The sequence below is a fragment of the Miniopterus schreibersii genome (assembly GCF_964146895.1).
Source record: "Miniopterus schreibersii genome assembly, chromosome: 1".
Taxonomy (NCBI): domain Eukaryota; kingdom Metazoa; phylum Chordata; class Mammalia; order Chiroptera; family Miniopteridae; genus Miniopterus; species Miniopterus schreibersii.
Window position 1 is genome coordinate 39,392,171 of NC_138101.1, and position 22,650 is coordinate 39,414,820.

A 22,650-nucleotide genomic window follows, 5' to 3' on the forward strand; every position below is an offset into this window, starting at 1 on the left:
CTTTCCGAGTTAATGTTCTCTTTTGGCCTTTTTTCTTCCACTACCTCTTTTTTGTTTCCTACCTTTATTATTTCCCTTCTCATCTTCCTTCTTTCATTTCTCTCTTGACCATCCTGTAGTTAGCTTTCTATTTCTTTCCTTCCCATCTTTCTATCACTTCCAACATACCAAGTTACTGTGACCATGGCCAGTCTTCACATCTGTCTTCTCCATCTGTCTTCCTCCCTGACCACCTTTCTGCTCTGCCTCCTGATGTGTCACTTGTCAATCATTCCCTTTCTCCTCTGAGTCCTCTCTTCCCTGCAGTTTATCTTCCGCTCTGCTGGGCATTTTCCTATCTTAAGACTGCATGTCTCTCTCCCTTTATTGTATCTCCTCTCTAAACTCTATCCTAATTTTTTTCTTGGCCCACCCTAACCATCATTGTAGACTATATTTCAGAAATCATAGACACTGGTACCTACTTTCGTTTTTAATATTCTTATGGTCTTTACCAGGCAAACACAGCTCAGTCAGAGGAACACATTCCAGGAGAAGTCGGGGGGAGGGGGCAGGCTAGTTGCCCAGAATGAGCAGCAGGGGGACAAGGCTTAGGAAAGTAGGTGGGGAGGGCTGCCGCTCTGTGCCTGAGCACGCAGACAAAAAAGGAGCAGGGCTTACCACATCCCATCACAGCTCACCTCTGCAGGCCCGGGAACACGGTCCTGATCAAATAAGGGAGACAACGGTTCATTTTCCTTAAGAGTACAGTACAAGTGATTCTAGCAATATGTGCTACTAGTATCATAAAGACTTTTTGTTTTGTTAATCCTTACCTGAGGACATTTTTTCCATTGATTTTTAGAGAGAGTGGGAGAGAGAAGGAGAGAGGGAGAGAGAAAGAGAGAGAAACATCGATGTGAGAGATACACATCAATTGGTTGCCTCCTGCACGCACCCCGACCTGGGCCGGGATCGAACCTGCAACCCAGGTATGTGCCCTTTGACCAGGAAATGAACCTTTGCCCCTTCAGGGCTCTGGCCGACACTCTAACCACTGAGTAACACCGGCCAGGGCAACATAAAGACTTTCATTCTTCATGTCCTGGTAGAAGTATTTGCAGACACACTTTCTTCATATCTTGAATAAATAGTGTAAATTATTTTGTAAAGTAGACATTTCTACATTGCCTTGCTTAGAATACATCTAGGTGTTTTGTTTTAATGAATGGCATTTTGGCCTACTATCTGCACATTCCTTCCTGGAGAACAAGAATTCCCATAATTATCTAGAAAGTTACCTGCTAACTCTAAGGAATTTCTTAGGAGAAAATCCCCTGGGATAGATTTCATAAGATCTCAGAAATCTGAGAAAATACAATGCTGAAAACTTCCTGAGGAGATGAATCTTGTCCTTTGAGCCTTCTAAAGCTCCTGGCTCAGTGTCTTGCACAAAGTAAATACCCAATAAATATTTATTGATTGACTGATCTTTAAGACAGCTTTTAAAGCTCCCATGAAAGTACCACAGTATGCTTTGCCTGCTGGCAAACCATCGGGATGCTGAATGAGCTGCCGCACTCTGCGGCGTAATGTAGTCGGCAACATTTGCATTGTAGAACCCCAGGGCAAGAAGGGATCTTAGAGCTACGCTATCTAGGCCGTCCCCTAGTTGCTCCACCACCACCAGTTTTATATTTGAACTGCAAAACCATTAACTTATTCTGTATAAACTGTCTTAAGAATTATCCTCATCAAAATAAAATTACATTTTATGTTTCACTACTTTTTTCAAATGAATTTTTAATCTAGATATGAGTACTTTTCATTGTAAAATACTCTCTCATGTCACTGTTTCATCAAAGCGTATGGATCATACATCTGTTCGGGCAGATACGTTGACAATCTTCACCTATGGGTCACCGCAAACTTGACTTATCATCTGAGACCTCTGTACCGCAAAATGTAAACACACGGGGACAAAAACATCTATTAAATTTGAGACTGTAGAGTGGGAAAAAAACAGGGGGCGGGGAACATCCCTGTAGAAAATGACTCTTCATTTCCTCAGCATAGGTATCCTTCTGCAAACCTGGACACCAGGCCCGAGTTCCTTGCAGTAATTATTCAGTGTGCCCTTGTTCAGTTATTGAAAAAGCTTTTCAAGTCAGCTCTGAAGTTAAGGTGCGTGCAGCGGGGACGTGCGTGCAGGCTCCGAGGTGACCCCTCCCGTCTCTAGCACTCCCAGGCCACTGCCACGTCCCCATGTCTACGGCATGTTCCTACATCTAATGGCCGTCACCTGCTGATTTTTAAATGGCTGTATATACCCTGGTGATGTCTTTACATGATGAAGTAAATAAACAAGAAGAAAATAACACCTGAGGATGGCAAACAGGAGATAATCTAGCAAGGCTAACGCACGCCTACCTTATGGGAGTTTCTGTCTCGCCGCCTGTAACCGAGTTCTCTAGAGGGTAGCTGGCCACTGATCCAGCTGGCTGGGGGCAATCTGGAACTCTTCCACTTGAGGCAGGAAACAAAGGGGTGATGAAGTCTGAGGTCCAGCCACCTCTGAAAACTTGGCCGAGCAGCCATCATCATGAAGACTCTTTCTCTGGCTTTTTGAATGTCCCGAAGATGCTTTACTTTACTCATTCACATCAGTCTTAACTTTAAACACCTTCAAAGGAAATTCACGACACATGGCCTTTGAGTCACTTTTATCGCTTGCTTTGACATATCCTTCTCTGCTTCCGTCATGACCCGAAGGACCCTAAAGAAGATTCATCTTGCCCTCAGGAAACCAAACTTCATTTTTAAAAACCAAAAAGGGAACCAGAAATGTTGGGTTGAAATCAACAGCTCTGACGCTCCTTCACAAAACCTCCGAGGTTTCGCTGTGACTCAGACCAGCTGCCCAGTTACAGTGCAGGAGGAAACAATTAGAGCGCAGCTGCTGGGAAACGGGGGGTCACCGGGCCCAAGGGACTCGAGCTCTTGGCTGGGTCCGCCTGCTCTTCGGTGCCTCTCACCCGCAGCCACTGGCCCTTTCTCTCTCGCTTTGAATTCGTAGCCAACAAGATTCAGCTGGTAACAAACAAAATCCCCTTTGGCAGAGCAGGTTCTTCAAATAAAGGAGAAGGGAGCTGAGCTGGATGTGACACAGACATCGCTGAGAAACAGAGGAAGCGGCTCAGCCCCATGGCTTCCCCGGCCCAGGTCCTCTGCCTCAGGGCCCATTTCCCCTGCCTAAGGGCCCAGCAGCCTCTCCTCTGTGCTTCAGCAGAGCTGGGACACTAATTTCCTCTTTGGCTCCTATCCAAATAACCACGACTCATTCCTTGCCTCGCTGGACAAAGCAGGTTTTTGCAGTCCCGGGCCGGTGAACGGTTTCTTCTCAGGTGTGGCTGGTCTGCAGTCTCCCGAGTCACTGACGGTGCCCTTCCACGGTGAGCCCTAACCATTCCTAACCATGCCATGTGCAGGACAGGGTAACGTAGGACATGCTGCCGGAGGGCCTCGTTCGGCCCCAGCCGGCCACCCTGCCGGCGGAGGCCCCTTCCCCAGGACTCGGCTGTTTCTACCCGCATCGCTGCTCTATGTTTCTCACGCTCTCGGGTGCACGCAAACCTCCTTAAACGCAGACCCTGACTCCGTGACCCGCAGTGGGGTCTGCAATTCTGTGTCACGAACGGGCTTCCCGGCGGCCGTGAGTCAGCCAGTTGGAAGACCGAAGTTGGAGTATCGAAGTGCTGGGCTATTTGCTATAAAGAAGGGACAACTGCACACTCGCCACAGGGGGATCAGAAAGGTCTTGACCCCTGGAAAATCTGAATATCACCAGTCAGGGGCATGTGTATAAATGAAGCATGTAAGTGCAAGGGTCGCTGGAGAACCCAAAGAGCAGGACAGTCCCGTCTGCTCCACATTTAGGTTATGCTTCTTCCTGTATCTTTGCTTGGCTCATGTAGGTCTAGAAAGTTCTACTTCCATCCATGAAGTCCTTCCATGAATATCTCCTCCAGATTACCCCAGCTTCCCCCAAGGCCCATAGCACATCATCTTTTATATTTAATCACATATTGTCATATGTCATGTGCTGATGTTTTTGTGTTAGTTCGGCCTGTAGAAGGGGGAAGAAAACTCCCAAGAAGTGCAGCCCAGTTCCTATTCTTATGTATCCATCACAGCAACTGGAACTGTGCTGAGCACAAAGTAGATGCTAAATAAACATCACTTTTTCTTTAAATACATTTTGTAAATGGGTAGAAATTTAGAATTTCCCAAGCTTTAAATTACTTGATTAAAAATTAATTATGAATATTTTTCTAAGTATAAAATATATACTCATTGTAAAATACTTGGCAAATACTGAAAAGTAAAAGGAAACAAAAGTAATACATAATCCTACCATCCAATGTTAATATTGTCGCCTATTTTCTCTTACATGTGTGTATTGGGAGGGTCTTAAAGTGATTCTTTTATGAAATATTCTGTATTTTCCCTCTTTGCATTGTATGAACAATTTCCACAAAACTAAAACTACTTAAAACTTCATTTTTGTTATCTCTAAAATATTCTGAAGTATACCCAATATTATCATTCCCTCTGACGACAGACTTAACGTTTACTATGCATTTTCACTATCATAAATAATGCTGTGACAAAGATCTTTGTGCTTTTTGTTCACATTTCTTATTTCCCCAGAAGTGGAATTACTGAAGGAAATGGTCCGAAATTTATGTTAGACAGGGTAACATACTGAATGAGAGCACTGGCTTTGGAGCTGGACGGTCTTGGATTCAGTTACCACTTCTCCATACACTATTTGTGAAACCTTACAAAGATTACTTCATCTCTGGCATCTCAGTTTCAGCATTTGTAAAATGAAGACAGTACTTATTTCATAGGGCAGTTGAGGATTAAATGAAACGTGTTAAAAAATGCAAACACATTGTACTTCGTTAACCAGCCCCTAGGTGGAGACGGCGGCCTAGAGCTCTAAAGCAGCGGCTCACACAATCCCCAGCAGCAGCCGGGAGCTTTTTGAGAAATGCACTTGCTCCTGCTGCTTCCCAGACCTACTTAATCATCACGGGGGGTGGGGGTGGGGGTCAGCAATCTGTTTCAATGAGTCCTCCAGGTGAGTCTCATGCATGCTAAAGTTTGAGAATCGGTGATCCAATATGGTCACATTTTTCTCTGATTTGTTGCCTGGGCAGTCAAAAGTCAATTAACACACAGTGACAAGTGCAGTTTATAGAAGGTTCCTGAATGCTACAATAGCAGTGCTAAGTGATACATGCTGTACATAAATGACAGCATGTATCCTTATTTTTACAAAAAGCTAGGAAATAGTTATTTTTACTCCTATTTTCAGTGAGAATGAACTTGCCCTTAGTGACCTGTCATTTAGCCTAAGTAGAGTCTGTATTCCACCTAGCCGTGGATTTACCCACTACACTACACAGCCACCCCAGCCAAGACCTGGAAAGTGCACGAACGGGTAACGTTCCTATCCCACTGCTCCCAGGTGGGGGTCCACACATGTCTGGTAATGAGTGTGTATACATCTGCATATTTGTGACTGCAGAGGCATAATTATGGTTCGTTTTGAATATCAAGTTACATAGAACCATCCAAAATGACAGTAGTCTTAAAGTGAAAACAATAATTGACTTGGATCTGCTGGCTTTTAAGGGCCTGGCTCAAAGGAATTACTCTTACTGTTAATTAACTCTTACAGTAATTTTCTCTGGCTGGTGCTGAATGTGCTCACTTAAGTAATAGCTAAGCACAGTGCAGAAGGAACATTCTCACCACAAATGCCCACTTAAGCCTGTCCTTTAAAAATATCGTCCATTTAATTCAAATTTTAAAAGGAGTACAAGACGTACAAAAATAATTGACTTACAAGAAATCAGTGAATTTGTCACACTGACCTCAAAATGCCACATGAACTGTAAGATGTTACAGTGGGCATAAATGGTTATCAAAGGGCATCTATTGGTATTTGTTGAGGCTATGGCAGTGATTGAGTTTTCATTGCCATTTACTAGACCAGTGAACCAGTGAAACTGTTACTTATGCACTGAGTTCATTTTCTCATTAACAACATAAAAGCAAACCCAAGAGTTATTCTGAGGATAAAATGGGATGACATAGGTGAGTCACATGGCATGTGAAGAGTGCTCAGTATCGACATCATCATCACTAAATCAGGTACGCCATGATTGACCACTGTGTTCATTCAAGGCCTACAGAAGCAGAATCCAAGATGAGATCAAAGGTAAAGAGATTTATTAGGAAAAACCCTGCAAAAGAAAATGGGGCGGGAGCCCAAGGCAGCTGGGGGAGGCATCAGGCTGGGTCAGGTCCAACCCGTGCGGAGGAGATGGCTGCCTAGGTGATATATAATGGTGGGGCAGTGCTCAGAAATTGTCAGTGAAGCTGATGGGAAGTCCCCAAGTCAGTCACCCATCAGAGGAGTCCTGTGTCTCCCAGGAACTGGCCGTAGTGTCTTTGACACTCCCAGTCACTGGCTGGGAGCAGCCCGTGGGCCTCATACAAGCACAGTGGTGGGTTACCAGGGCTGCCGGTCAAATACGTGTCCTGCAAAGAGCCAGGAGGCTCCTTTCAGAGCTGCCTCATCTGCATCGCTTCCTTAGTGTTTCCCTGCTAAACTGCTGACTAACACAAGCAAACCTATGAGTGAAACTAACAGGAAAGCTTCCATCTTTCCTCAATCATTCTCATTTAACAGCCACCAGCTACTCTGGATTTATAGTGAATGAGTTAATACTTAATAAAGCACTGATTGATGCCTAGCAAATGGTGAATGCTAAATTGTTATTAATATGATTGTCGCCCAGCCAGGCGTGGCTCAGCGGTTGAGCATCGACCTAGGATCCAAGAGATTGAGGTTCAATTCCCGGTCAGGACACATGTCTGGGCTGCGGGCTCCATCCCGTCGGGGGCGAGCAGGAGGCAGCCGATCAATGACTCTCTCATCATTGGTGTTTCTATCTCTCCTCCCCTATCCCTTCCTCTCTCTGAAATCAATAAAGACATATTTTAAAAAAATAAAATAAAAATATGATTGTCTTCAAGTTTAACTGAACTTCTGAAAAAAGGAAGACCTACAGGACTGTAAGTTTGAGGCAATGTAGTAACAAAAACTTTTTCTACTGGGTAGGCAGAAGAACAAAGGAAAAGATGGCAAGGGAGTAGAGGAGCCACTCCAGAAACAATCTCCCCCTAAAAGTTCTTATCATAAGGAAAGGAAATTGGTTTTGTAACTGTATGAGGTGACAGATGTTAACTGAACTTATGAATACTATGTTTGTTGGGAGGGACCTTCCTTTTTATTTAACTTTAGTTTTAAATCACAAAGCTACCTCAGATATATACATGTACGAATTCAGTGATTAGTGCATAATTACATCATACTTACAAACTATTCATAAGTAATCAATTATATTTAACTTACATACACAAAGTTAACACAAACTTCTTCCCAATAAATTATTTCACACAGGTATATGCTTAAGGATCTATTTAATTGTTCAAACTGTGCTAGAGAATACATATTTTGGAACACATACTTCATTAGATTCAGTTACAACATTGGTGATTTCCAGTGGAAATTTCTTACACTGGCCTGATTATAAAAATTAAAAAAAAATTATCCAAAAAAAAATCTGTATCATCTACCAAATCTGTTATGTCAAAACATATTTTTCAATTATGCATATAATTATGTCAGCTCACTGGTATCACAAATATAAAGGATCCAATTTTATTTTTGTAAGTATTTCTAAAACACGTTTTCCAATCATTTTCTAATGAAGACCTATAATCACCTGTGTTTACATAGCACTTTTCTCTACACAGTTTTACTTTCTTTGAAGACAACAGCATGGAATGTGCAAAAGCTCTGGCTCTCCAAGGCAAAGCAAAAAAAAAAAAATTAATTCTGTATCCTGATTTTTAACCTTGAGTTTTACTTTCTCTCCTTGTCTATTTTTTTAAATGTTAGAAATTATATTCTTAACATATACCCCTTCAGGCAAGTAAGAGATTTCAACACTCAGAATGTGAACATACAATACTTAGAGTTGAGAAGTAATTACCTAATAAAAATAACAATGTTACTATTTCAATCACTTGGGGGTGGGGACAGTTTAACATTATCAAAAAATTGTGGTTTTAAATTCATTGGCAGTAAATATATTAACTTTCTGGATCAAAATGGAGAGCCTTTGAAGATAAGCAGCTGTGCGGTCAGCAATGGCTTCAGTCAGTCAGGATAGCAGGACTCGGGGGTCAAGGCTGTCTCCACCATGATGGTCTTACCACCGTACGAAAACGGGACCCTGTTTGTATAGCACTTGTTTCTGTCGTAAGTGTAGCAGACCTCATCGTCTTCCTCACAGATATTGCTCTGGGAGGCAGTAACCACTTGGTTGTCCAGTTCCACTTCTGTAGAATCACATTTTTTACAGCTGAAACACAAACCTATGCATTAGACAATCCATCAAATGCTGCTGCATCCAGAATCAATTAGTTCTTGCAGCTCTGCCCGACAACTGACAAAGGGCGACTCCTCTCGGAACTCAGCTGCTCTACAACACAGGATAGTTTATGGGATTTTTTCAACCTTTAATATAAAAATTAGTTGAAAGCAAGCAATAGGGTTGTTTTGCCTACACCATACAGCAACTTCTCCTCGGTTAGATTCATTACCAATCGCATATTAGAATTAAACAAGTTATTTATACGACAAAGAAGGAAGAATTTTTTTTTTTAAGCAATTGTTTGATATTAAATTCTGCAGTTTCCAAAAAAACACCTGTATGTGAATATGTCTGAAATCCAATTACTGAGCTATTAAGACAAAGTGACCCTTCCTGTACTAATGGCAAATATTTCTTCTTTGGAATTAACTTACGGCTAACTTTTATCTGTGATAAAGTTTTATCAGTTTATGATATCTAATAATTAACATAGGAATTAATGTATTCAAAAGTTCAAATTATATTGGTAAATGTTTATACCCCAACATATTTTCCAAAACATTCTTACTAACAAGTTAATTTTTAAAAGTTAGTAAAACTTGCATATATATTAGTATAAAGGAAAATCTCTTACATGTCGGACAAGTGGTACACAAATTTGGTTCTCAGTGGTGAGGTGGGATCAGAGATATTCTCCCTGTTGTTCACAGGAACACTAAAAAAAAGAAAAAAACAAGTCAAAATAATGAAGTTAACAGATGTTGCTATTTTTTGGTAATGGGTATATTGTAGGACAGCACTTGCTCTTTCATCAGGACGTTTAGTACATTTAGCACTCTAAAGAAATCTATAGTGATACTAATGCTCAGATTTCACAGTAATTTGCTATAATTTAAGCATTTCCCATCCAAAATAAACCTCACAACTCCCTTGTCGGTGATCTTTGCTGACTTGGCAAACCCCTGTTTCCTTTAGCAATCAGCTCAAGTTTTACCCTCTACAATGGTTACTCTGATCCCATCCCCTCCCCCAATAAGCTCCTTCCTCTGTAGTCGCACTAAAGCTCATATCACTTTATTATAACAAACACCGTCATAGTTGCCTGTCTACAGAATAATTGCTTCCCTAGACTACACAGTTCCTTGAGGCAAAATCATTTATGTATTCCCAGCACCTCGCTACACGTATGGCACATGGAATATGTTCAATATTTGTGGAACGAATGAACAGATATCGTTATCCACATTTTTCAGATGCGTAAATTATAAATCAGAGAAGTTAGCAACCTATTCAGGATCACACAACTCCTAAGTAGTAAAGCGGCGGTTGGAATCCAAGTCTCCTGATTTGGTGATTTCCATGAAAAATTAAATAATGCTTATCAACTAGTTCAGGTGATTTTATTAACTTTTACATGTTTTCATCTGTGTCATCATTCCTCCTCATAGGCACCCCTCCCTACCAAAAGATACAAAGAAAAACTCGTGTTTCCTAACTCAGTGTTTAGCAATAATACGCACATAAATATCCGAGCTAAAACCTGGATACCATGCCTGAGTCCTCCCTTTCTGTCACAACCTATATTTAAACCATCTCACAGTCCAACTGAATCTAATTCTTTGCATCTGTGAACCTGCCCACTTGTTTCAGCACCATTTCTCTCTAGCTATGCCCTCCTTCAGCCTTCACCCCTCCAATGCATTAGCTACATTATTGCCAAAACGGCCTTTCTCAAATACAGGCCTAATTTTCCCTTCTCTGCTTAAAACCTAGTCTCCCCACAAATAACAGGGTACCTCTAATGACATGCCTGTCACCCCCCAGCCTCATCTCTCACCATGCCACCCGCTTTACACTACATGCCAGCTGTCAACAGCAGCTTGCAATTCCACAAACTCACCGTGCTTTTCTCATCTCCACGTCTTAGCAATAACGAAAACAGTAACAGTTCTAACGTTTACTAAGTGCCCACAGTGTGCCTGGTACTATGCTAACCATGTGAGACGACAACCTCATGTAATCCTCACAGCAACCATTTCCCATCCCTAGAATGATGTGCCTCACCCACAACCCTGCCACCCCCCCATGCCTACCAGCTAACTCCCACTCGGCCAGCCAACAGCCATCACCCACTTACTCCAACATCCTTTCCTGCCTCCGCTGGCCCTCTCCACGCACCCCCAGGATGGGGCCGGGTGCCCTCCAACATGCTATGCCTATCCCTGTCATCAGAGCCTTTACAAGGCTATACTGTAATTGCCTTTTTAGCCATTTACAGTTCCCTGCTCGACTGTAAATTCTCCAACGGTCCCCAGTGCCAATCCTCAATGGCATTCAGGAGCACTCAATAAATGTTTGTCAAATGAATGGATCTATTCTTTATTAGATTAAAAAGGCTCTAGTAATATCATAAAAAGCTTTAAATATTGATAGAGATAAAGGAATAAGCATGTATGAATGTCTACTTTGGGTCAAACGCTGTACAGGATGCTTTTACACATTGTCACATTTAGTTCTTACAACCCTATAAAGTATGTGTGTATATCGACATACATATTACCCCTTTTTTATAGTTTAGGAAACAGGCTCAAATTACTTGAATGACTTGCCCAAAGCCATATCATTAGTAAGCGATGGAGTTGGGAATAGTGCCCTCCTGACATGGCAATAACAACAGAAACTCTCAGAAATGAGACCCGAGAACCACAATCCACATCAGGCAAAGCGGATGAAGGAACTGAATCATCTGAATTCAGAAAACAATATAATATCACAAAAAGAATGGTCAGAGGAAAAAAGATGAAATAGAGAATCGCAGTGCCATTTAAAAATCTGAAGATTTAAACATTAGATGGACACTCCTCTTCCGAATGGTTTATGTGCCAGTGTCCTGAACGCCCTCCATCCCTTCCAGTCGCATGCTCCCCAGCTGTCCTGCTTTTAAGGAGCCGAGTGCACATGCAGAATCAGAAGAGGCAGAAAGCACTGAGTGAGGAAAAACAAGAGTACTACAATACTGCCGGATTTTCAAACATGAGGCGAAAAAGTGCGAATGGAAGAGCCTGAGAGTTAGGCTCAGTGTTGCAGGGTAGGCGGAGGCATTTGTAACTGATTGTAATAGCAAGGCGGGGTAAGCCAGCAAAGGTGTTTTAAGAAGTACAGTGTCATAATGATAACTGGCATGTAGGTTAGGAGAATAAATAACAGCAAATGCTTTTCGAAAATATGCCAGGAACTATACATTCTCTAAAAGGAATAGATCTCGATTTATTTTTACAATAGCCCTACGAGATATAAAGATGAACAAACTGAAGTTTAGCGTAGATAAGTAACTTGCATCCAAGAGCACACAGCTAGTAAGTGGCCCAACCAGAACTTGAAACAAGATTTTAGGCATGTTCTACTTCTTCCACTGATTAGATGGAATTGAATGCTACTTCGTTTCTATAAGAGGTACCCCACTGGGGGAGTTCACAAGGAAGACTTTACTGATTGGGTCCAATAGGAATCTTATTTCTTAAATATTACTAGCATTTTGGAAATTAAACATCAAGACTCATAACTTATAATTTGGACTACGTGTGAAATAAAATGAGTATCTGAAGTCCAATGTATAAGTGACGACTAAATTAAATTAGTCAGTTTGATCAGTCTACCTTACCTTTATGCAGACAGCTAAGTACTATGTAAAATACTCTGCAGTCAAGACGTGGTACAAAATAAAGTTTTGAATGTCATCTCAAGTTTCAGTTTGAACTGATCAAAGCAACTAAAAGTTCTGATTCCAATGGAAAGAACCACATGAGCAGGGCATGTTGATGACTAGGTCTGAATCTTCAGTTATAATCATCTGATGTAGCTGGCTGGTTTTAGATTGTGTGGAGACCTTGTTCCTGCTCCCAACTTGTGCAAAACTGGCTCAAGCCCATTAACCAGATTCAACCTCATGTCAGGCTCTACACATCAAAAACAGAGGAGCAAAGATACAGGTGCTACCTTCAAACAATGGCTGACATGCCAGTATCTCTGCTCACAACATGAAGAAAGGAAATATGAAATACCACGTACATAATTCTGATGTTTCTCTCCACAATGTCTTGGCTGGGATCTTCGGGAGAAGGGATGATCCTGGAACTAACGCTGGCACACTTACATTTGTTTTTGGCAAGAACAATCCTTTCTTCTTCGTCTTGGGCTGGAAAGATACAACGTATTAAAGAGAAGTGGGAACGAAAATCTACTTGTCAACTTTGTACTGATTTAATCTTTTTTCCTGCAGAAAAATTCCATTTTACGGTTGATCAAGTTCAGCTTTCTCCACCTGTTCTCCTTCCTAATCTAAAATAGCTGAGTAGCATCTCACAGCACAGTGAAGGAAATCCAAATGCACTCCAAAAGGAATTTTCTCTTTTCCCCTTGGACCAGTCTATGGGCACCTGCGCGGTAAGATTTCTGGTTTTAATCTAATGCCTTTAATGGAGGCACGGCTCTCTGAATGATGTAACCTTGTGAAAATGAGTGCCAGGTACCAAAATAAGAGAGAAAACAAAACCTCTCAGGCCAAAGCAATCCATTCAGAAGTGAACAAAACAATAATATTAGCCTTTGTGAACCCAGTGTGAAGTGTCACATCCTTCCTGAGCCCCCTTTATATACACAGTTTCTTTACGTTGCATTGGAGCTGAGCACAGGCACGTTCTCCCCCCAAATAATCTTACTTCATAAGATTTTTAAATATTCTCCACTACACCCTTCATAAACTTAATTATATTCTTCTTTTTCGTAACAACAATCAGGTTATTGTGATATAATGATTCAATCAAATACAATGATAGGTGCTATACTAATATTCCTTATAAGAATTAGTTTTAAAGTTATAGTATATATAGATATATAGTATTATAAATTTGCAAAAACAATTCAGAAAATATTGAGAAGTATAGAAAAATTAATAAATGAATGAATACACCGATGACCATAAAAACCTTAACTCTGAGTATCAACATCTATTGGCTAATCTGAGTATTAGAAAAAGAGGTCTGGTAAGTGCTGCAAAGAGTAAACAAAGAAAATGTATTAATATGTGGACTTTGCTCAGTTAACAGATATTTGAAGAGTTAATAATAGCTTTATTTAATAGTGCTAATTAAATAATAATTATAATGTTAAATATCTTTTTTATTCCTATAATTTTAGCTAAATAACCTTTAAAATTTCCTCCCATCAAGCCTCAACTGTAAAAAAAAAAAACACCAAAAATTTAGCACATAAATTCAAGTTATAAAGGTTAAATGATCAGGATAGCTATCACTGTTACTGGAAATCTAATTATTCCAGAAATGATCTCAGAGCAGAGAGAACCTAATTGCAGTATTTCAGTCTTAATGATAATAATCATTGTAAAAAACACTTTAGGGTCACTGTTATTGTACTCATAACTGTTTGAAGTATTTTATAATGCATTATTATGTCATTCATAACTTCCTAATAAATCTTCTGATTAACGTCTGCATTGTATTGGAGAAGAGGCATTATGAAGTCAATTCAAGAGGACCATATAACTCTTCTTAACGCTCTGAAGAGTAAGATGACTAAGTGGTGTCCTCTACTGCTGTATTCATGACTCTTAAATGTTTTTCTCAATAAAATACAAATGAGTGAGCAATGCCTGAACCACCCGCCCCAAAAAAACGGAATCAAGTATGTGAGTTGACAATTAAGTCTTAAATAGAAAGTACCTACATTTGTGATATATAATTTATTTTCTTACCTGAAACCTGGGGAAAAACTAACATTACTGCTGTTAAAGAAAAGTATTAGGCAGCCTAATGTACCTACTAGAAAATGTACAAATACTTTCAATTCACCAAGATTTATGATATTCTAACATTCTCTCACTGATAGCGTTTTCCCTAATAAACTTATTATTAAAGACTGTGCCTTGTTTTATTCAAAGAGCACCTGAGACATAATAGGTGCTCAATAAATATTTGTTAAATTTAATTCAGTTCAAACAAATAAGAAAACAGACTTAATAACACACACTACATATGGACATAATTAATTTACTAAAAGGCAATTCTCTTACACAGGAAAAACAGGATAGTAGTTACGAGTGTGGGCTAGAGGGTCAGAGGGCCTGGGCTCCGCCTGCCACGTGCCTGCTGTGTCCCCTTAGGTAAGATATTTGGCCTCTAAATCTCAGTGGACTCAACTATATGTCAGAAATTATAGTACCTATCCTCAAATGGTTGTTGTGAGGATTAAATAGAATAGTATATGTAAAGTAGTTAGCATAGCACCTAGAACAGAACATGTGCTCAATAAATGACAGCTCATATATGTATACATGTGTGTATTTATAAACATGTATAGATAATATACTGTACATGTTTTAGTATTATGTATTATAAATATTATTAGAAATTCATTATTCTTAATTAGTATAAAATATATTTGACTTTTTTATCTTTATGGTTGAGAGTATTAGAGATGCCCCCCTTTTTTAAATGATTATTCTTAATTATATCATACTCGGTCTTAAAATAAGAATAATAAGCTCAGAAAGTGTCAGAAACAACCCAGCCAAATTATAACACACTAATCCATGTGCCCTTCTAGATGAAAATCATTAAAAACTCTACTTCTATATTCAGAATTATTCCATTTTCTACAGTACTTTGAAAGGTTAATAAACAAAATACCCAAAGTTTGGCCATCAAGTTATAGGCTCCGCAGAACATTAAACATTGTTAAAGGGTCATAATAAATCCGTAGGCTCAGATCCAGAAACGATTTTAGAACTAACACTGGTCTGTCTGGGGAAATAAAACCCCAATGCATTGTATGTTGTATTTACTGTAATTATTACTTCATTCATCCTGAATACTAATTTAAGACACTCAAGGAGAGGAATACTGATTTTCAGGATTCAATATAGATATTCATATAATATCGTTACTTATCCAGAAAAATACCGCTATCAATACTTATCCAGAAAAGTATTTTTCTTATTCTCTAGGTTATAGTAGGCAAACAAATAAGAGAAGAATAAAAAGGATTATAGCCCGGCCGGGCGTGGCTCAGCGGTTGAGCGTTGACCTAGGATCCAGGCTATTGGGGTTCGATTCCCGGTCAGGGCACATGCCCGGGTTGCGGGCTGCAGCTGATCAATGACTTTCTCATCACTGATGTTCTATCTCTCTCTCTCCCCCTCCTTTCCCCTCTCTGAAATCAATAAAGATATATTTATAAATAAATAAATAAATAAATAAATAAATAAATAAATAAATAAATAATAAAAAGGATTACAATGAGTCTTATCTACAAAAAGATCACTGCCCTTATAAAGATTAAGGCATGTTAGAAAAAAGTAGCCAGCTAGCTGGCCAACCAAAACACAAACGTTTAAATCTGAAGAACAGATCTATGTGATACTTTTCCTTTATCTGGGTTTATTTTCAAAATACCACATACCTGTCACAAGAAGGGCCTTAACCAAAATGGCCAGGACTCCCCAGAAAAGCAAATGCTTCTTCATCTTGCCTTTGCTTCGTCTGAAAGCTGGAGCTAAAAGGTCAGGGTCAAGGTGTGTGTTCTATAAGAACTGTGCAGATGCTGCTGCTTCTGCTTTCTTAAAATAACGCTCCAGGCAGCTAACAAACTAAAACCAATCACAACTGCGGTTGAAGTCTGAAATTTTAATGCTGCACTGGAAAGAAGCGGATGGCTCAGATTCACCTATTTTCTTCTGAAGCAGCCCCCCAAAGCCATGCTTTGATGCAATCACTTCTTATTTTACATTTATGCTATATAATTAATGCAGAAGACTAATAACAATCTCAAGGCAGGAGCCCATTAAGATGTTATTTATGGGGGTTTTCAACTTTATTCCCTAGCTAATAACGTTTTCAAATATAGATGACATTTGTTGTGCTTGGCTGGAACAAGAAATGATGGATAAATGAATTAAAAGCTCCTAACATTCCCAACTATATCTGATGTCAACTTGTTCTTCTTAATTAACCAAGCTACCAGATTTAATACAGGTATTACCCTATATATAATATATACACATTCTGATTGCTTTCAGTTATTTTATAAGCTCAAACATGGAATTGGGATGAGAAACAAGTGGCTACTAGATGTATCAGTTGCCACATTTTTATTTGACAGCATTAAGGCAGACCTTGTGTTTGCTCATCTAGTAACACCTTTCAGAATTGTAAACCCATGAAATGATTTTCATTAAGATGCCTCACAGAAAACAGAATCATTGTAGTATTTCTTGTACATTTTTTCATTAATTCGTTCAAAAAACCCCCCAGAAACAAAAATCTAAGCTTTTGGAAAGAGCATCCAGATGCCTACCTCACTCCCCACCACCCCAACGTGCTAGAATTTTCCGTCTCTTAAGTAGCCTTGTTCCAAGAACACGCTGGTTACATTTACGTGGAACAGCAAACCTGTGCTACTTTAGGTTCTTAGTCCTAATTTTTAAAGGATCTCCTAGAATTCTGAGAGGCAACAGAGAAATATTTCAGGATCATAAGCAGGCCAGCAGATTTCACAGCTGGCAGCAGAAACAGCAGAGTGAAAGCTATAAAGTCTAGCACATAATTGCTCTCTTTCAATCAATGTATTCAAAGTCTAGCAACAGCAGTGTCAGGCTCTAGGACACACAATATTACTGTACTGCTAAACTTTAACTTTCATTTTAATTTCCACTACCATAGCATTTAGAAACTATTTGGGGTTAAGAAAATATACTGAATTCACATGAACAATTATATCTAGTAGAAAAAGAAACAGATCTGAAAGCACATTTTAATTAAGTGGTCAGGATGTCAAAACAAATATCAACCACTTAAGAGCGACTCACCTCTCACTATAGTTTCTAAATAACTGATTTAGTCCATCGCTCCAAAAAAAGAGTAATTAGAAGTTAGCTTGATTGGTGTGTTTTTTTAAATTATTATTTCCTTGAAAATAAACTCAAGACTGGACGGCCTCTCCAGAACAACTGGATGAATTCCTGAGGACAAATTAAAGCTTCCCCCAAAGCCTATTTTTTTAAATAAAAGCAGATGATTTTATTCATAAATACTAAAGAAAAGTTCTGTATGTGATGTTTATATTCTTTCAGTCTTAGGGTTTTATATTTCTATTATGTAAACTATGCGTCTAAAAAGTTATTTTAACAAAAATGAGACGTGGAGATCCACGTGGCACTGTTGCCACCAGAAGAGTTAGAGACTTGCACTAGAGCGCCAGGGCCAGCGTTGTGCCAAGTGTGTTCCAGGGATCACCTTCCTTAGAATCACTGGGAATACTACTTGAAATACGGATTTCCTGGGACAGCCAATCGGAATTTCTGAAGATGTAATCTCAGAATACATATTGTTTCAAAGCCCTGCGGTTGATTCTTATTTTATGTACACTAAAATTTGAAAACTGGTAGACTAGAAGCCTGGGGGGGGGGAATAACTAGCATCATTAACTATAGAAGAGCAAGAAGCTACTAAATGGAATTTTTTAAACGAATTTATTTTTATAATTCTGTGATACAGGCAAATTGTTTCATCATTTTAGCACTAACCAAAGATATCTATATATTGGCTATTATAGAATTATATAGATGTATATTTCAACTAACTATATATTGGCTATTTATATGTATAAAACAGACCCCCGTTTAATTTTTAAACAATTTCATCTCTAGATTTTGTTCTTCCCACTAAAAAATGTAAAATGTGAATAGCTGAACCCTTTCTAAACAAGTGAGCTAAGTAACTGGGAGCTTAGCTACATGTTCTAAGTTTTTCACCAAAATGGTTTATTTTTCTACATTCATACAAAAGATTCTTACAGTAAGGTTCAGTGATAGACTCATCTGGATGAAACAGATCTTAAGGTAATTTAGTCCCACCTTCTTTACTTTACTCCCCACTCAAGTTTTGTTTCAATTTCCTATACAGCAGACAGTCCGAGTTCAGCACTTGTTTAAAAACCACCTGAAATCGGTAAATGCTTCACTTCCTGTGGCACAGCTTATTATATTCGGGACACTCAAATCATGACAAAGACTTTATTCTCTTGGGACACAGGGGAATACACTGTCCTTGTTTTCCTCCTCTCGTTGGCGACTCCTCAGTCTCTTGCTGAATTGTCCTCGATCCTTGGCCTTCTCTTTTCCCTCAGCCTCTCCCTAATTAATTTTAGCTGACCCCATGGCTTTGAATATAGAACATGCTGTGACTTTCAGATGGATAACACTAGACTTTACCTTGCCCACTGAGCTCCAAACTCCTATACTCAACTTTGTTTGATATCTCTGCTTGGCTGCCTAACAGGTATGTAGTACATAGCCAGGCAAAACAGAACTCTTGATGACCAAGCCACCCTCCCACTACCATTCCAATCCCTTTCTGCCTTTAGTCTTCCTGGGTCAATGGCACCGACATCCACCTGGGTGCTCAAGCTAAAACCCTCTTCTTTGATTCCTTTTTTTCCTCTCCCTGACATTGAATTTACCATTGTGTCCTGTTGGTTTTATTTCCAAAATATATTCCAAACTTCTCTGATTCTATTTTCACTGCCACCCTAGTCCAAGCGCCCTTCATCTTTTTCAGACTACTACAGTAGCTTCAGTAAGGAAAAGGGATTTTTCCTTTGCCCCAGCACAACTAGGACTCACAGCTGGCTAACAACAATGGCTAGGTACCCAAGTTCTAAAGAGAGTCAGACACTTCCTCCAAGCTTAAGAAGAGCCAACAGAACTCAACTTACTGCCATCAACCACCACCTCATCTCTCCCAAGCTCCCTCCTCCAGTCTTCAGAGGACTTGGGAGAAAAAAGGAAAATGCCATTACAGGAGCTGTTGACCTTGTGGAAATAGTAGTGTTTGTGGTCAGAGAAGTTCCCCTGTTTACTACTGGGAGAGGGGAGGATAGGGTGCTCTTCTCTCCTCAAAGGCAAGTGAGGGAGAGATTCAAGAAAATAACTCAATGAGATCAGGGACTCTTCAAAAAGAGGAAACTGAGAAGCAATATAGCATAATAGTTAAGGGAAAGAATTCTTAGTCTGACTGCTTAGGTTTATCTCCCAACCCACCACTTAACTAGCAGTGTGACACTGGGCAAGTCTTAGACAAATTAACCTCTATGTTTCAATTCCCCTATCTGTAATATGGGGATAATAACAATACATATTTCACAAGGCTGTCATGAGGCTTAACATATATTATTGCATATAAAAAAGTTAGAGCAGAGCTTGGCTTATGGTAAATGCTATATGAGAAACAGTGATTATTAACATTGTCATAACCACTATCATCACCATCATTATGTTGGTGACTCCTTGTTGAGTTGCAGAAAATGCACCCCAACCAGAAGATATCAACTGTAATGAAGTCTGAGAAAAGAATTTCTGGGAGAGCTTGACATTTATTTGCCTTGGGTTGCAGGCATGTAGGCATGTGCTCATGCTATAGGACCTTTATGAGGTATATATGAAAATATTCAGCAAAGCTAGAATAGTAAAAACAGCATATTACTGGCATAAAAACAGACACATAGACCAATGGAACAGAATAATTCTACGCATACATGGTCAATATTTGATGAGGAAGAGAATACTCAATAGGGAAAGAGCAATCCTTTCAATAATGGATGGTGACAAAACTGGGTATTTACATGCAAAAGAATAAAACTGGACCTCTATCCAATACCACTCACAAAAATTAACTTGACATGGATTAAGGACTTAAATGTAAGACCTGAAACCATAAAACTCCTAGGGGGGAAAAAGGCAGGGAAAAGCTTCTTGACAGGAGTCTGAACAATGATTTTTGGGGTATAATACAAAAAGCATAAGCAACCAAAGCAGAAACCAACAGCTGGGGCGAAATCAAACCAAAAAGCTTCTACACATCAAAAAAAATCAAAAAATGAAAATGCAACTTACAAAATGGGAGAGAAATTTGCAAACCATATATCTGATTAAATGTTAATACATAAAATAAGAAGAAAATCATACAACTAAGTAGAAAAAACCCAATTTAAAAACTGACAGAGGACTTGATTAAACATTTCTCCAAAGAAGGCATACAAATGGCCAAGAAGCAAATGAAAAGGTATTCAACATCACTAATTATCAGAGAAATGCAAATCCAAACCAAAATGGGATATCACCTTGCACCTGTCAGACGGGCTATTATAAAAAAGACAAGAGATAACAGAGGCTAGTAAGGATACAGAGAAAAGGGCGCACTGCACACTGTTGGTGGAAGTGTAAATTAGTACAGACATGATGGAAAACAATATAAAGATTCTTCAAAAAATTAAAAATAGACCTACCATCTAATCCAACAATCCCACTTCTGAATATGTACCTAAAGGAAATTAAATCACTATCTCAAAAAGACACCTGCATTCCATGTTCACTGCAGCATTATTCACAATAGCCAAGCCATGGAAACAACCTGAGTGTCACAGGCAGATGAAGGCAGATGAATGGATAAAGAAAGTGTATTTGTGTGTATACACACACACACACACACACACTGACATATTTTTCAGCCATAAAAGAGAAGGTAAGATTTCATTCTTTTCTATGGCCGAGTAATATTCCACTGTATGTATGTACCATCATTTTTTTATCTACTCATCTATTGATGGATACTTAGGTTGCTTGCATATTTTGGCTGATGTAAATAATGATGCAATAAACATAAGGGTGCATATATTCTTTCAAATTAGTGTTTTTGGGTTTCTTCAGATATATACTAAGTAGAATCGCTGGGTCATAAGGCAGCTCCACTTTTAATGTTTTGAGGATCCTCCACACTCTTTTCCATTGTGACTGTACTAATCTGCATTTCTAGAAGTTATTATGCTAAGTGAAATATGTCAGACAGAGAAAAACAAATACCATATTATCTTAATTATGTGTGGAATCTAAAGAAAAAATAAACAAACAAAATTGAAACAGACTCACAGATACAGAGATCAAACTGTTGGTTGCCAATGGAGAGGGCGGTTGGAGGACTGGGTGAAAAAGGCGACAGGAGTAAGAAGTACAGCTTGGTGGTTACAAAACAGTCACAGGATATAAAGTACAGCAGAGAGAATATAGTCAATAATATTGTAATAAGTATGTATGGTGCCAGGTGGGTACTGGAAATATCAGGGGAAACACTTCATAAAATATATGATTATCTAACCACTATGTTGTACACCTGAAACTAATATAAAATAATACTGATTGTAAACTGTAATTTAAAATTTAAAATAAATAAATAAATCTGTGGGGGGAAAGGAATCCTGCCATTTGCGACAATGTTGATGAACCTTGAGGTTCATTTGCTAAGTGAAATAAGTCAGACGGAGAAAGATAAACACTGTATAATCTCACTTATATGTGGAATCTAAAAGCATTGAACTCATAGAAACAGAAAGTGGAATGGCGACTGTTGGTGGGGACTGGGGTTGCTGGTGGGGGAAATAGGGAGACGTTGGCCAAAGATTACAAACTTCCGGTTATAAGCTGAACAAGTTCCAGGGTTCTAAGGTACAGCATGGTGATTATGGTTAATAATACTGTATTGTATACAGTCATTCCCTCTTATCCTCAGTTACCCATGGTCAGCAGTGGTCTGAAAATATTAAATGGAAAATTCCAGAAATAAAGAATTCATAAGCTTTAAATTTGGTGCTATTGTGAGTAGCATGATGAAGCCTCATACAGTCCTGTCCCCCCGCCCTGGGTGGGAATCATGCCTTTGTCCAGCATGTCCTGCTGTCTGTGCTACTCGTCTGCTGGTCACTCAGTGGCAGTCTGTTATCAAACCTACTGTCTGGTATAGCAGTGCTTGTGTTCAAGTAGCCCTGATTTTACTTAATAATGGCCCCAAAGCGAAAGAGCAGTGATGCTGGCAATTCAGATATTACACAGAGAAGCCACAAAGTACAGAGGTCTCCTCATTTGTTTTCTGTCTCTCAGCGATCACTATCCTTCACTGCCTATTGTTCGATGTCTTAAAAATCATTGCTTTATAACTTTTGACAGTTGGGTTTTTTTAGTTGTTTCAAGTGGGAGGGTAAATCTTGTCCATTATTCCATCTTGTTTTGAATTGGGTATTAGAGACTTGA

The 22,650-nt window shown here is 39.3% G+C and overlaps 1 protein-coding gene across 1 annotated transcript; it reads right to left on the reverse strand.

Annotated features, from left to right (window-relative positions):
- Positions 1 to 7,332: 7,332 nt before the first annotated feature.
- JCHAIN (joining chain of multimeric IgA and IgM) lies at positions 7,333 to 16,886 on the reverse strand. Its single transcript, XM_081132238.1, has 4 exons — positions 15,975 to 16,886; positions 12,567 to 12,693; positions 9,133 to 9,213; positions 7,333 to 8,486 (listed from the first exon to the last, which is right to left on the reverse strand). The coding sequence occupies exons 1-4, from the start codon at positions 16,036 to 16,038 to the stop codon at positions 8,282 to 8,284; spliced, it is 477 nt and encodes a 158-aa protein (XP_080988364.1). The 5' UTR covers positions 16,039 to 16,886; the 3' UTR covers positions 7,333 to 8,281.
- Positions 16,887 to 22,650: the final 5,764 nt, after the last annotated feature.

Excerpts from the sequence above, each read along its gene's own strand:
- JCHAIN (XM_081132238.1), bottom strand. The coding sequence starts at position 16,038 with ATGAAGAAGCATTTGCTTTTCTGGGGAGTCCTGGCCATTTTGGTTAAG. Across the intron at positions 12,694-15,974 it reads TAAGGCCCTTCTTGTGACAG|CCCAAGACGAAGAAGAAAGG; the intron begins GTATGTGGTATT and ends GTATCTTTCCAG. Across the intron at positions 9,214-12,566 it reads GAGAGAAACATCAGAATTAT|TGTTCCTGTGAACAACAGGG; the intron begins GTACGTGGTATT and ends TCTTTTTTTTAG.